Below are 12,608 nucleotides of genomic sequence, written 5' to 3' on the forward strand. Positions count from 1 at the left end.
TTTTTTATATATATATATTTTTTTTTAGTTGTCCAGCTAATTTCTTTCTCTTTTTAGTAGGGACGGGGTCTCGCTCTTGCTCAGGCTGGTCTCGAACTCCTGAGCTCAAATGATCCACCACGCCCGGCCACCAGTGAACTTTTTGAAAGGTCAAGATACAGGTAGGGAAGTATGTTTATCCAGGTGGTCATACATATTCTGATTTCTTACAGATTGTACCGAAAAGAAGTTCTACAGAAATTAATAGAAAAATGTGTTTCTAAAGGCTATGTCTTCCAGATGGAGATGATTGTTCGGGCAAGACAGTTGAATTATACTATTGGTGAGGTATGTAACTGATACAAAATAGTATGTTGTATTCCTTGTAAAGAAACAGTAAAGTTTAGACTTTTTGTAATAAAAAGTTTAATGTTCATAACTACTAAGTGCGAGGTCTTGTAGTTGTTTATTTAGCATGTCCATGCACTACAGGGTAAAAATTCAAATCCCTTTCAATTAATACATTTGACTTAGCATGATTTAAAACATTAACAGAAGGCAGCATTCTCTTTTAAATAAGTAAGTTACTGGTACCTTCTCTATCCCAGCCCTTTCTTCTGACCAGTCAGCACTGTGGGCTGGGTCTCTTTGCTGCTTTTCCTCTTGACACAGCCAGCAGCCACCATACTTCCTACCTCACAATCAATGAAAAATCTCTCATGCCCATTTCCTGTGATTAAATGAAAATGGCCAGGAATTAGAGAGTAAGGGATGGAGGGTGGTCTGCACTATTTAGGCCTGGCTAGTGAGCTCTTAGGAAATCTCTCATTTAACACTAAAACTCTTATTCAGAGCAAGGAAATAGCTTCCCGAGAATGCCATTTCTCTTGTAGAAGTTATAAGATTTTTTAACTTAATGCTAAAACATAATGATAGCTAAATTTGACAAACAACTGAAAAAACTAAGTGAAAGGCCATTTTACTTTTGGAGTGTAATTTTTCTTTGAAATGCAACCTGAAACTTGACTCAACCAACATAATACTGAGGATCAGTGCTTTTTAAACAGTTGTGTAGATTTGGTTCAAATGACCTGTTTTTAGATAATAAAATGCATGTTTAGTTTCAAAGACTTGGAGGTACACATAGTTGTTTTAAGACTCCCCTAATTTTGAACTAACTTGAAGGACTTCTGTTGTGGGACTAATCCTGTTTCTGATGTGTTAGTAATGGTTGTATACCTGCTACGCCTCCTTTCTAATTTTTTTGAAGACTGACTTTAACATATATTTTTTTAACTAGGTTCCAATATCATTTGTGGATCGAGTTTATGGTGAATCCAAGTTGGGAGGAAATGAAATAGTCTCTTTCTTGAAAGGATTATTGACTCTTTTTGCTACTACATAAAAGAAAATTATTTATATTTATGTTCATTTCAATTTAAACGTAAAGCCTAGTTACTGATTTTTATAAAATGTACTCGTAGAGCATAAATCATAAGGTAAGGTAAATTTCATGCAAATCTTTTTTTTTTTTTCCAGAAGAAACTATTTCAAATTAAATAATTTTACAGTTACTGGTTTAATGAATAATGTTCTCAATTTTCATTTAATGTTTTGCTGTATTAAGACCTATAAATAAATGTATATGGGTTTTTTGCATAAAATGTTGCTGTTTTCATTAGAGTATGTGAATGCAGTATTTTTGACATGGGGAATAATTTGAAATATTCCTTACAGCAACTGGATTCATAGTTCTTTATACCTAATGTCAGAAGAGGAATGTCAGTTATATTCATGAAATATATATGGCCATTTCTGTATGAATTGAAAAAATATATACCTCTACCCTTTCCTTAAAAGTGCAATTCAGATTTTCTTAAAGCAGAAAAAAACAATACATCTAGAGCAGACTTCTAGAGTTCTTTTCAGCTGTTGTATTGATGAAGGAAATCTATTTAAAGTATATATTGGAAACTGGAAAACAATTTGGCTGCAGTTGATTGCCTAGCAATTTTTTTTTTCTCTTTTGAGCTATAACTTTTTTCACTTTTGAGCAGTAACTTCTATAGGTAAGAAAAAATATTGATGACATTGTGGCACAAACTTAGCTGCTATTTAATTTTTAAACATCTTATTATATGATTTTTTTTCCTCAAAATATTTGTTTTCGTAGTATTTCAAGACACTCAACAAAGCTCACATCTCTGCTAATATGACAAAAATCTCTTCCCTGTAGCTCATCTCCATTCAGAAAAGTGTTCTGCCAGTTAAAATGCAGGTTAAGTTGTACAATAAAGCCAGGGCAAATATTACGTTTACCTCTAAAGTAGGTATTTCAAAAAAGATCAGTTAATTTCTAACTGTAGTGTAACTTTTGGATCATGCAGTATTCTTTTTTTTTTTTTTTTTTTTTTTTGAGACAGACTCTCACTCTGTTGCCCGGGCTAGAGTGCCGTGGCATTATCCTAGCTCGCAGCAACCTCAAACTCCTCTTGGGCTCAAGCGATCCTCCTGCCTCAGCCTCCTGAGTAGCTGGGACTACAGGCATGCACCACCATGCCCGGCTAATGTTTTCTATTTTTGTAGAGACGGGGTCTCACTCTTGCTCAGGCTGGTCTTGAACTCCTGAGCTCAACCAATCTGTCTGCCTCAGCCTCCCAGAGTGCTAAGATTACAGGCGTGAGCCACTGTGCCTGGCCTCAGTATTCTTTTTAAAATTTGAGTAAGGACATAATTTGAGCAAATAAGATCAACCTGACTTTTCTTTGTAAATAAAAGAAAGAAGTGTCTCTAAGTTATTTAATAATTATATTTAGTGAACAGTATTCCTAATTACATTTTCCTGCCTTAATTTGGCTGCTGAAGAAATTGAAGTCTGATTTATTTGCATTTCTCTCTAGTGGATCCTACCAAAAATGAACACCAGACTATAAAACCTTTGGTGTCATTTTGAACATTAAAACCTCTCCTTCACTCTTGTAGGTGAACCCTAATACACATTCCAATTAGGGCCATTATTATTCTGTTTCCTTTATGTGCAGAGCTGTTCAGCTGGCCCACCAAGGACCTGCCTTCCTTGAGGAAGTGACTTCTCATCATTAATAACTAGAAAATTCATCAGTGCTTGATGTAAAATTACTTTTAAGCTAAGATAATAGAAATGTAATATCCTCAATTTGGGGAAGTTTTTAGAGTTTATACTTTTTAACCTAAACTCAAAGTTAAGTTTTTTTCATCGTCAAGTATATGCAGCAGAATTAAGTAAACAACTCGGAGAACCCAATATAAAGTAAAGGTAGTATTGCCTTCTCCTGTCTCACTAGAGTAGATACCTGTTGCCTTTTTAATCTTTCAGGTCTTAGTCCCACCATCATTATTATAAAACTATCACTATCGGAATTTACAATAAGGAGTATTTGAGCAGTGAAGATTCTTTCACCATTTGGAAGTCATTTAGAAAAGAACCTGGATTATTGAGATGCATTTTTATAGTAAATCTGGTGACTTAAACACTGTAAAATTAACATTTAAGTCTGAATCCAGCATCTCTTTTTGCTTTTAAATGACGCCAAGGGTGAAATCTAGATGGTCTCCCTTTGTATTTGTATTATCACTGTATGAAATCTAAATATATATATGGAAAACTAAACTTAGGAAGAACTTATTTTTCTTCATATTTTTGCCTGTCTTCTGCAATGTGTAATTAGATTCTTCACCTTTAGCTTTCTGAATTGAATGCTTTGCTCCTATCCCATTTCCTACAACTTTTTTCAGCTATTGTTTTCCCTTGAAATACTGACTTGGCTTTAAAGATATATTTTATCACAATTGCAGAAATTAATGGAATACTGTGTTGAACGAGAATGTTTAACTTGCTAACTGAAGTCTTACAACATTGAGCTATATGTAACTGCAATTTATACCACTTGTAGTTCAGTCAGATTCTTTTGGGATGTTAAGTGGATGAAACTATTTTAACATGAAATTTAAAGAAACAGCAAAGGACGGGTGTATTTACAGATCACGTATTAGGAAAACAAGCTTGGTTAATCCTTAACGATTGGCATTTATTACTTTTCAATACATGTAACCGATGACATATTCTCAGGCGCACTCGACTATAAAAGGTGGGTTCAAAAATGTTGAGGGCGTAATGCATTCGTTGGGATTGACCTAAATTCACAATGCAGACTCTGTCCATGTGCTGTCTTATGCTATCTGCTATCCGGATTGTGGGAGCACTGGAAGTTACTGTCGCTAGGACTACAATGCGTGTTTTTTTAAGGATCTTGTGGAGATCCATTGGCAGTATCACTTCTCATCCTTAGGCTTCACCAGTTGGGCGGCTTCAAAACACTAGATTTGCTTTCTTCAGGCCAAAGAGAAGAGTCCATCACTGTGACTTGGGAGAATGTCAAGTCACAGGGCAACGGCGGACCTTCTGCAAAACTCAGCCCCTGTCCACGGAATACCCACCCCACCCGTAAGGGTTCAGAATTACATGGGGTTGTGTCTCCTCTCAAATCCGTGTGTGAAGCACGAGGCCCTCACACCTCATTTAGGGCAGGAGGCGTCAGGGGCGACCGGCCAGGTGTCCCTGCCCCTTCCTGCTGCTGCTGCTCAGCCCGTGACAGCGCCGGCCTCCTAGCACGTGGAGCCGCCCAGGGCTGCCCCGCACACCCCTCCCGCCAGATGTAGTCCAGGCCCAGCTGGGCCCGCGCAGGGATCCCCAGCACGGCCACCTGACTGAGTGCTGGGCGTGCTGCGGCCCGATGCTTCTGCCTCCGCCGCGGGCGCGGCGGCCAGAGGAAGGCGCCCGCCGAGTAGACGGGCCCTGGGAGCGCACTGCGGCCATTATCCGCGGCGCCTCCTAGTGGGTCAATGGCAACTCCTGGTTCTCGCGAGAGCTCCCCCTCAGTGGGGATTATATAATTTTCCTTAGGTGGGGGTGGGGGTGCTGAGGGCACCCTCCCTCAGGAAAAGTTGGGTGTAAGCACAGGTGGGAGTAAGAGAGTTGTCCCTGGGGGGTGTGGGGGAAAGGGGTGCTGTCCCCCACTGCCCCCCCTACTTAGCTGGACAATGAGTCCTCTTATGCTAATGAGGTACTTACGTCACTTCCGCTCTTTCTCGGCCGCCATTTTGGCTAGGGCAGGTTCGGGGACTCGGTCCGAGGCGCTTGTATTGTCTGCTGAGGGGAGACGCGGGATCAGCCCCCTCCCCCGCCCGTTGCCGCCGCCGCCTCAGCCGGCCCGGTCTCCCCTCCGCCGCCCGCCGGGATCCATGAGCTGAACTCCCGCCCCCCCCGTCGCCGCCATCTTGTGCCCCCTCCCCCTCCCGCAGGCAGCGCTAAGGGGGATTTTGGCGTCTCCTCAGACACAGCTCCCTCTCTCGGTCCCTGCTGCTGAGGAGCGAGAGGAGCGCGGCCGCCGCCGCCCGCCTGCCCGCGCCGGTGAAGCCGCCTCTCCCACATCCTCCGTCTCCTCCCTCCGCCCCTCCTTTGTCTGCACCGCTCGACGACGCTACCGCCGCCGCCGCCGCCCGCCGCTCTGCTGCGCCCGCCGCGCCCCCCGGCAGCAGCCGCGGCCGCGGCGCGAGCCGGAGCCCGCCGAGCCAGAGCGCGACGAGGCCCCGGGCGCGCCCTCCCCGCCCTCGCCTCCGCCACCGCCGTGCCGCCGCCATCCTCCCGCCGCCGCTGTCCGGCCCCCGAGCACGCCGGCCCCGCGCGCGCCTCGAGGCCGAGTCAAGGTAAGCCCCGGCGCCGCCGCGCGTGGACCCGCGGCCCTGCCCTGCCTCCCGACCCCCGGTCCGCGCGGCTGCCCGCCCAGCCCGGCGCCCCGAGCGCGGGGCGCATTGTTGTTCGCATCGCCACCCTCCAAAGACACACACGCTCCTTTGCATACTCCGGTGCTGACGGCCCGCCTGTCCCGGCACGGACCGCTACCCGGGCTCTGCTCTGGGGGTCCAGGCGCCTCCTCCTGCAGCCCGACCCCCTTCTCCGCCCCATGTACCCATCGAGGCCAGCAGCCAGCCTGGACACCCCGAGCTTTTGCAGCTAATCGCATCTTCCCTACCCCGCCCCCAGCCAGAACTGAGCTTCTCCCATCCCTGGGACTAATCCCATCCTCCCCCCTCCCCAAGAAGAACCCACAAGCCCCCCACGCATACCCCCATGCCTGGAACGAGCCTTCTGCCAGGTCTGCCCACCCTTAGCTGGGGGAGGGGGGACTGGATTGGGGGGCGGGGAGCGTGCATGGCACGGAGTGAAAGTCTTTGCCTCCCCTGTGCAATCCTTCCTGCCCAACATGCCAGCTTCACTCCTGTCCTGACCCCAGTCCACCACCACCCCCTTTTCTCAATCTCAGCTGCCTGGTCAGCACGACCTTTTAAGAGCATTCTGAGCCCCAACTTTGCAGTAAGGTGCTAGGAGATGGAAATCCAGAAAACTGCAAAAAGATTTTTTTTAGTGCAATGAATGGGGAGCAGTTCTTTAAGCACCCTCTTATTCACCTCTTCTTTCCTCTGGGCTGCCTGCCTGCCTTCCCCTCCCCCCCCAACCTGGATGCCTGTCTGCTGGAAAAGGCGCGATTGCTTCTCTTCCTCTTCTGTCCAAGACCAGACTCTAGGTCTAATATCCTTTTTAGCCACACACACACCCCCCCAACTAAATCGTCTTAATGTTCTTGCATTCACCAATTCCTCTGGACAGTTCTTGACATAACCCCATTTCACAGACAAAGGCATAGGAGGGAAAAAGGAGCAAACTGTTTCCTGTGTTTTCCATTTTAATGCTGTCCATCCCCACACACCCAGTTCCCATCCCTGATGCTTCTTGTGCCTGTATCTTGAACCTTCAAAATGGAAAAAAAATATCTCTTGGATAGCTTGATACAGTTTCTTTATAAATCTGCATTGTTGCTTCTGGTTTATGGCCATGAAGAAAATACCAGCCCCCACCCAAAATGCACCGCAGCCAAGTCGGCTAAAGGCAATGAGTGTTGGAGTCAGTAGGGGGCGCATTCTCTGCACTGGGTAAGGCTGCAGAGGGGGGAAGGGCCCCACAGCTAGAACAGGATGTGCTTCACAGCGCCTTCTACAGACCATGGGAAAATGGGCCCAGCAAGACACACTCGCACTCTTAGTTGGTGAGCTGACAGCAACATGGCGAAGGATTAAGTGAGTCAAGGGCAGTGATTTTATTTCTTTTAAAGAATCCACCCTGCATTTAGAAGTTTTCTCTTTTTACTTTTTCCAAACTGTTGACCCTCAGACAATCCACATATGTTCTTGAATCACCTTGGCACATCCTTGGTTCACAGATTACCTTTCTCTGGAATTCTTCCACCTTAAGCTTTGAATGTGTCACCATTATCTTTCCTAAGTGGTGGTAAAAGGGGATGTTTAAAACCTGAGAGTAATGGGTTTGGGGCATTTCTGATTAACTCCCTTCTTCATAGCCCAAATCTTTCCAACTCTTTGATAGTTAAAAATCATTCTTGAGGGATGCTAGATTTTTGTGGGATAGTAATTTTCATAAGCATGTAGATGGGTGTCATGATTTGCAAAGCCTTGTTGGTAAACATCAAGCTCGTGTTGAGTTCTTCATTGTCAAACTCAACAGTGTTGGTTGTAAAGTTTTGTTTCCTTCCAAATTTGGACTTGTAATTGCTATTCATTACCTCAGTAGCCAACCACCTTTGCAAAAGTGTTGACACCAGTCTTCTGTTAGCACCCGCCTTCTTAGGGTGTGTTGATTTCTATAGATTTTACTCCTCTTGTTATTTCCATAGGTGTGAGATGCACAGTGCGAAACCTAGGCCCCAGCTTTTGCACCATGATGCACAGGGTTGTACTTTTTGTACTGAACTGATAGGTGGCCTAGTGGTTATGCCCTGTACTACCATTTTGAGGATCTGGACTCCGTTTCCTGCCTTGCTCTTTGGACCACATTGTCAATTCACACCGGTGGGTATATTCATTTTGGAGGGTGGGAACTTCAGCAACAGGGAAGCCAGAGACTTCTTCCTCCTTGGTCACTAACAAAGCCTACACTTCCAAAATTTCAGCCTAGCCACATTCCTCAAGGAACTGGTTAGAACTGGTTGTAGTAGTGACTTCTGAACACTTATGAACACAAGAAATGACTTATTACTTGTTTAAGAGAAATTTTTTAAGTTGCTAATATTGTAATAATTTGCATTCTACACCCTTGTATATATAATGTTAAGTGCTCAATTACTGTTATTTTGATGACCCAATCTCAGGAGTTACTAAGCTAAAAACCTTAAAGATCTGGTGAGAACATGCTTTTCCGTGAACTTGTTCTTGCTACCAAAGATTGAGTGGTTCTTAATACTTAAGGATAATTTTAAGACACTGTTACAAGTATCTTATATAGATACACCAAGATAAATTTATGGGGAACTGAGTGGGTATGTTCTTTGATACATAGTTAACCAGTTGGTGCTTAAAGGAGAATTTTTCATTGGATTATCCAATTGCTACCAAGTAACATTTTGGTGGGTGAAAAGGAGCTTGGTGCAAGTATTTCACTAGAGACTCTCTACATTGGTTTTACAATGTTTCAGTAATTACAAGTCAGATATTTAAATGATATTGTTTGTAATTTTAAAATACTGTGTAGTATTTGTTAAATAATTTTGACCTATATTTGGTGTTTGATATAGTTACGTAAATTCTACAAATAAGTAATTTGAAGACAATTTATTTGAGGATATGTTTGAGGTGTAGTTTGTGAGGGTGCTTCCCCCCTGACCCCCGCCCCTCAATTTAGCAAACTGTAAATCAGATACAGTGTTGAATGATGTCCTTACTGGTAATAGCCATTTTCCCCTTAAAGGAAGACTTGCTGTGAGCTTTTAGAAAGCATGTATTCTGCAGAGTTTCAAAGCTTTCCTGGTTTGGACACTCAGGAGGAAAAAAAGGTGAAATGATTGGACTTGAAGATTGGAATTTACATTAGGTAAACTATAAGAATTTGTGAAAGTATAGTAAAAGGCCTCAGTTAACTAAAGTGTGGGAATTGGTTGTTCCATTTAATTGAACTTTAAGTAGAAATTCTTTCTTTAAATTGAGCCTTGTTGAAAAATTTCCTAACACTGCCTTCCTAGGAGCTGCTATAGATTGAATAACCAAACCTTTGATTTTGGTTCTTAGTCCCTGTATAGAAAATATAGGAGATTTGGTTATGAATCTCTTAAAGACCCCGGCCCTGCCAGTCTTGAAAGTCAGTATTTTAAACAGACCCACTGTGAATCTGCTTAAGTTTCTCTTTTTCCTTAAACCAGAGTATAGGAAAAGTTCTAATACTGTTTATATTAAAATAAAACTTCACCTCGTTAAACAGATTGTTTTAGCACCACTTTAAGTAACCAACCAGTGGGCTTTTGTCAAGTGAAAATGGCTTTTTCATTATAACATATACACATACCTTATTTATTATGTATATTTGATTACTAAAAGCATAGGTGTATATGGTTCCACTATGTGAAATTGTTGCTTTCCTAGTAACTAGTTACAAATGTTGAAAGTATCAAAAATAATTGTTAATGTTGTGAAAATTAAAATACTTAGCAGTATGTTAGTTGATTATTTAAGATGATGCTGGCTACAAATTTAATTGGGAAAATTGCAATCTATTAAGTAAGATAGAGCTGTTTTGTTATCAAGGTGAAAGTAGGGATGGATACTTGGTTGGATACAGGAAAAACTTCAGCATTTAAGTGTGTTTTCTTTTGAGAATCATATTAAGTAACAAAATATCATGAGTTGTAATAGACTTTGGCCGATTGATTCCATTAATTGGGGTGTATATGTACGTACACTTACACATAAAATACAATTGGGTTTTTTAGAGTTGAAAATGATTGTCATACTGTTAAATACAAGTAAAATGTCCTAGTATTAGAGATGTAGTTTGGGGACAATACATTTAAGTGTAGGAGAAAACATGCCAAAATTACACTTTATAGATTTTTTATAGCCTATTTAAATCTTAGTCAGATAAACATTTTCGAAATGATATGAAAGAACAAAAAAATTGAATTTTTTATTTTGTAAACTTTTGAGCTAATTCGTGATTTACACCAAAATGCCCATGACTGTTGTGTAGTAAGCTACTTGGACTTTCAGAGGACTTTTACTTTAAAAGAATGTCATAATGTCTGCGATGTGTTACGTGAGGTAAAATACTTTCAGGGAGAGTTTAATTTACATGTCTAAGAGGCATGTACATTAAGAGAAGCATTGCTTCCCTGTGTAAATAATTTAATTATAGTTAGATTCACAGAGCTTGTTATTGGCATCACCTAAACTTAGAGTTTTCCCTCCCTTGGTTTTTGTAAGAGCTTGTGGTATTAACTGTGAAGCAAATGCCGTATCTCGCTGATGCGCATCACTGTCAGTAATACCTTTTATGTTGTTAGTTTGCAAACTTGGTGTTTGAAACTGGTATAAACCAAAGCCCCACACTAATTTTCTTGTTTATACATTGTCACTTTCTCCTTGATCATTGAGACACTTTATAAGATAAGCCATCCATGTTTTGCCCAGCATGCGTGGCCTTTGTGACCTCGTAGTTTTTTGTTCTTGTTTGCCTGATCTTGTTAATTAGAAAGTGAGGGGAGGATGATTATGTTCCTTCAGTCTCTCAGTGTCTTAGTACTCCTTACACCTGGGTTTTGTCATGACCTGCCTTTGCTATTTGCCAGTTCAGGGCTTCCCTTAAGTGAGTATCCATGTTCTGCTTCATTGGAAGGAGAAGGCTCTTCACACGTATTGTCATGCTTCTCAATTGGGAGATACATACATCAACTTGATCATGTGGGGGATATATGTGTACGTGAAGTCACAGGTAAAATGTGAGCCAGTTATGTAAAGTGATGTTTTTGACTGGGGGTGCACATTTTTATTCTAATAAATGAAAAATTCAAAATTCTTAATACTATTTGAGTTCTGGGTTCTCTCATCTCCGTGTATGAATTCACTGTTCTCTACCTTCAGGAGTTCTTTGAGATGTACTCACAGGCTCCTTGTTATTATTGATCCCTAACTTAGTTCCAGGACAGCAGCTAGAGAAATCCTGGAACCTTTCAAGAATTTTGGCAGTGTTCCAGAAATAAAGGCTTGGAAAATAAGAGGAGAACATAGAAGACTTTGGAATAGAAGACTGCTGTGAACATAGACCACAGTTTAAGATTTAAGTTAAAGATTTAACTTGAAAACAGTTGAAAATAAATGTACACATCCTAATACCCTCTCTAGTTAGGGTGTAGATTTGCAGTTGAGTCACTCAGCTGTGGGTTGTTTGTGTTCATGTGTCACTTCTCATGTGATTGTGATGCCTTGAATAAGGATGAGCTGTTTAAGTGTAAAGGCCCCCTTGCTGGCCTTTATGGTATTATAATATTGATGGCTTGATTTGTTAGTTTCAAGCACTTTATAAACTGTTCTCAATTCTCTCAGGACAGTCCTTGTTTCACAAGTAGGGAAATCAAGGCACTACCACAAAGATGAAGTGAGCCACAGAATATGTCTGGGCTGGTTCCCTGTACTGTGCTTGGAACATGGGTCTTCGTGTATAGTGTTCCTATGAGCTGTTTGGCTAATGGGGGTTCGCATGAATGTTTCATAATTTCATAGTGATATTTTGTGCTTATATGTCAGCTTACACTCAAAAATCCCAGTGGGCTTTACAGAAGCTGGCCACACCCCCAGCAGGAGAGTATGGGTGTAAACTGTGTAGGTGGCAGTCGGTTGAAGTAGCATATGTCTGATTAGAATTTACCTATATCACTGCATGAAAGTCTAAAAAGAAACTGCTTGTGGTCCTGTTGCTTTTCCCAGTGTTTTGGTTTAGGGCAGTGTTGTTCTGTCTCTCCTCTGAGCAGTTATTTTTTGCTTAGACAGATAATTGCTGGCTTTTGCCCTTTCTGTCTTTTTCTGAACACTTCATGCTCCATTTAAGAGCTTGTGAAAACCTGTGCTTCACTTGAAAATCTGTAAGGCTCTCCTTTACTGGTAGGAGCTGGTGACTTAATTGAGAACCTTGTGAGTGGTCTCTTGAAACCTGGCATATCTGAAGATAGTTCTGTCTAGTGGAAATACGGTAGAATTTACTAAAATTTTAAATTGGAATTGTAAATTTAAGTCCACAGTTAGAAACCTTTCTCTTGTGAAAGAGGTGAGCTGAGACTGGGAGTGGGAGTGTCCTAATGCAGAGAGTGCTCGGAATCGTGGTTCAGGATCAGTTATAGTTAAAAACAGCAACAAGAAAAATACAAATAAAACTTCTCTGGGGGAAGTGTAAAAATTGAACCATCGAGTGGCAAAACCTGCTATAAGAATGCTTTTGAAAAACTTGCCTTTGGCTAAGCCTTGATCCTGGGAAATGGCTTAGAAAAACTTGAGAACATGGTTTAAATAAATTATTCTGTTATTCAAGAATAGTAAGAAAAATACATTTCCTGTTACTGTGGAAAAATTATTTCTGAGTAGTTTTGATAGAGCATGAAGATTTTATTTTTAGGGGATCAAAATAAGTTTTTGTCTTATGCAAAGACTTGGCATGCTTCTGTAATAATTGGATATATTTGCTTGTCCTCTTAGGCCCA

The 12,608-nt window shown here is 41.7% G+C and overlaps 2 protein-coding genes across 3 annotated transcripts in view; both read left to right on the forward strand.

The window, feature by feature from the left end:
• DPM1 (dolichyl-phosphate mannosyltransferase polypeptide 1, catalytic subunit) overlaps positions 1 to 1,482 on the forward strand; it is a 21,832-nt gene extending 20,350 nt beyond the window's left edge. Inside the window, exon 9 of the mRNA XM_012662443.1 lies at positions 1,280 to 1,482. Within this exon, the coding sequence (XP_012517897.1) occupies positions 1,280 to 1,384 (105 nt within the window). The 3' untranslated portion in view covers positions 1,385 to 1,482. The remainder of the gene's footprint in view (positions 1 to 1,279) is intronic.
• A 3,837-nt stretch (positions 1,483 to 5,319) lies between these two features.
• The window catches only part of ADNP (activity-dependent neuroprotector homeobox), a 32,813-nt gene continuing 25,524 nt past the window's right edge, over positions 5,320 to 12,608 (forward strand). Inside the window, exons 1-2 of one of the 2 annotated variants that reach the window (XM_012662444.1) lie at positions 5,320 to 5,724; positions 7,767 to 7,941. The gene's annotated coding sequence lies outside the window, so the exon portion shown is untranslated. The remainder of the gene's footprint in view (positions 5,725 to 7,766; positions 7,942 to 12,608) is intronic. The other variant, XM_012662445.1, reaches the window with a different exon arrangement.

The sequence above is a fragment of the Propithecus coquereli genome, unplaced genomic scaffold (assembly GCF_000956105.1).
Source record: "Propithecus coquereli isolate 6110/MARCELLA unplaced genomic scaffold, Pcoq_1.0 Scaffold765, whole genome shotgun sequence".
Taxonomy (NCBI): Eukaryota; Metazoa; Chordata; class Mammalia; order Primates; family Indriidae; genus Propithecus; species Propithecus coquereli.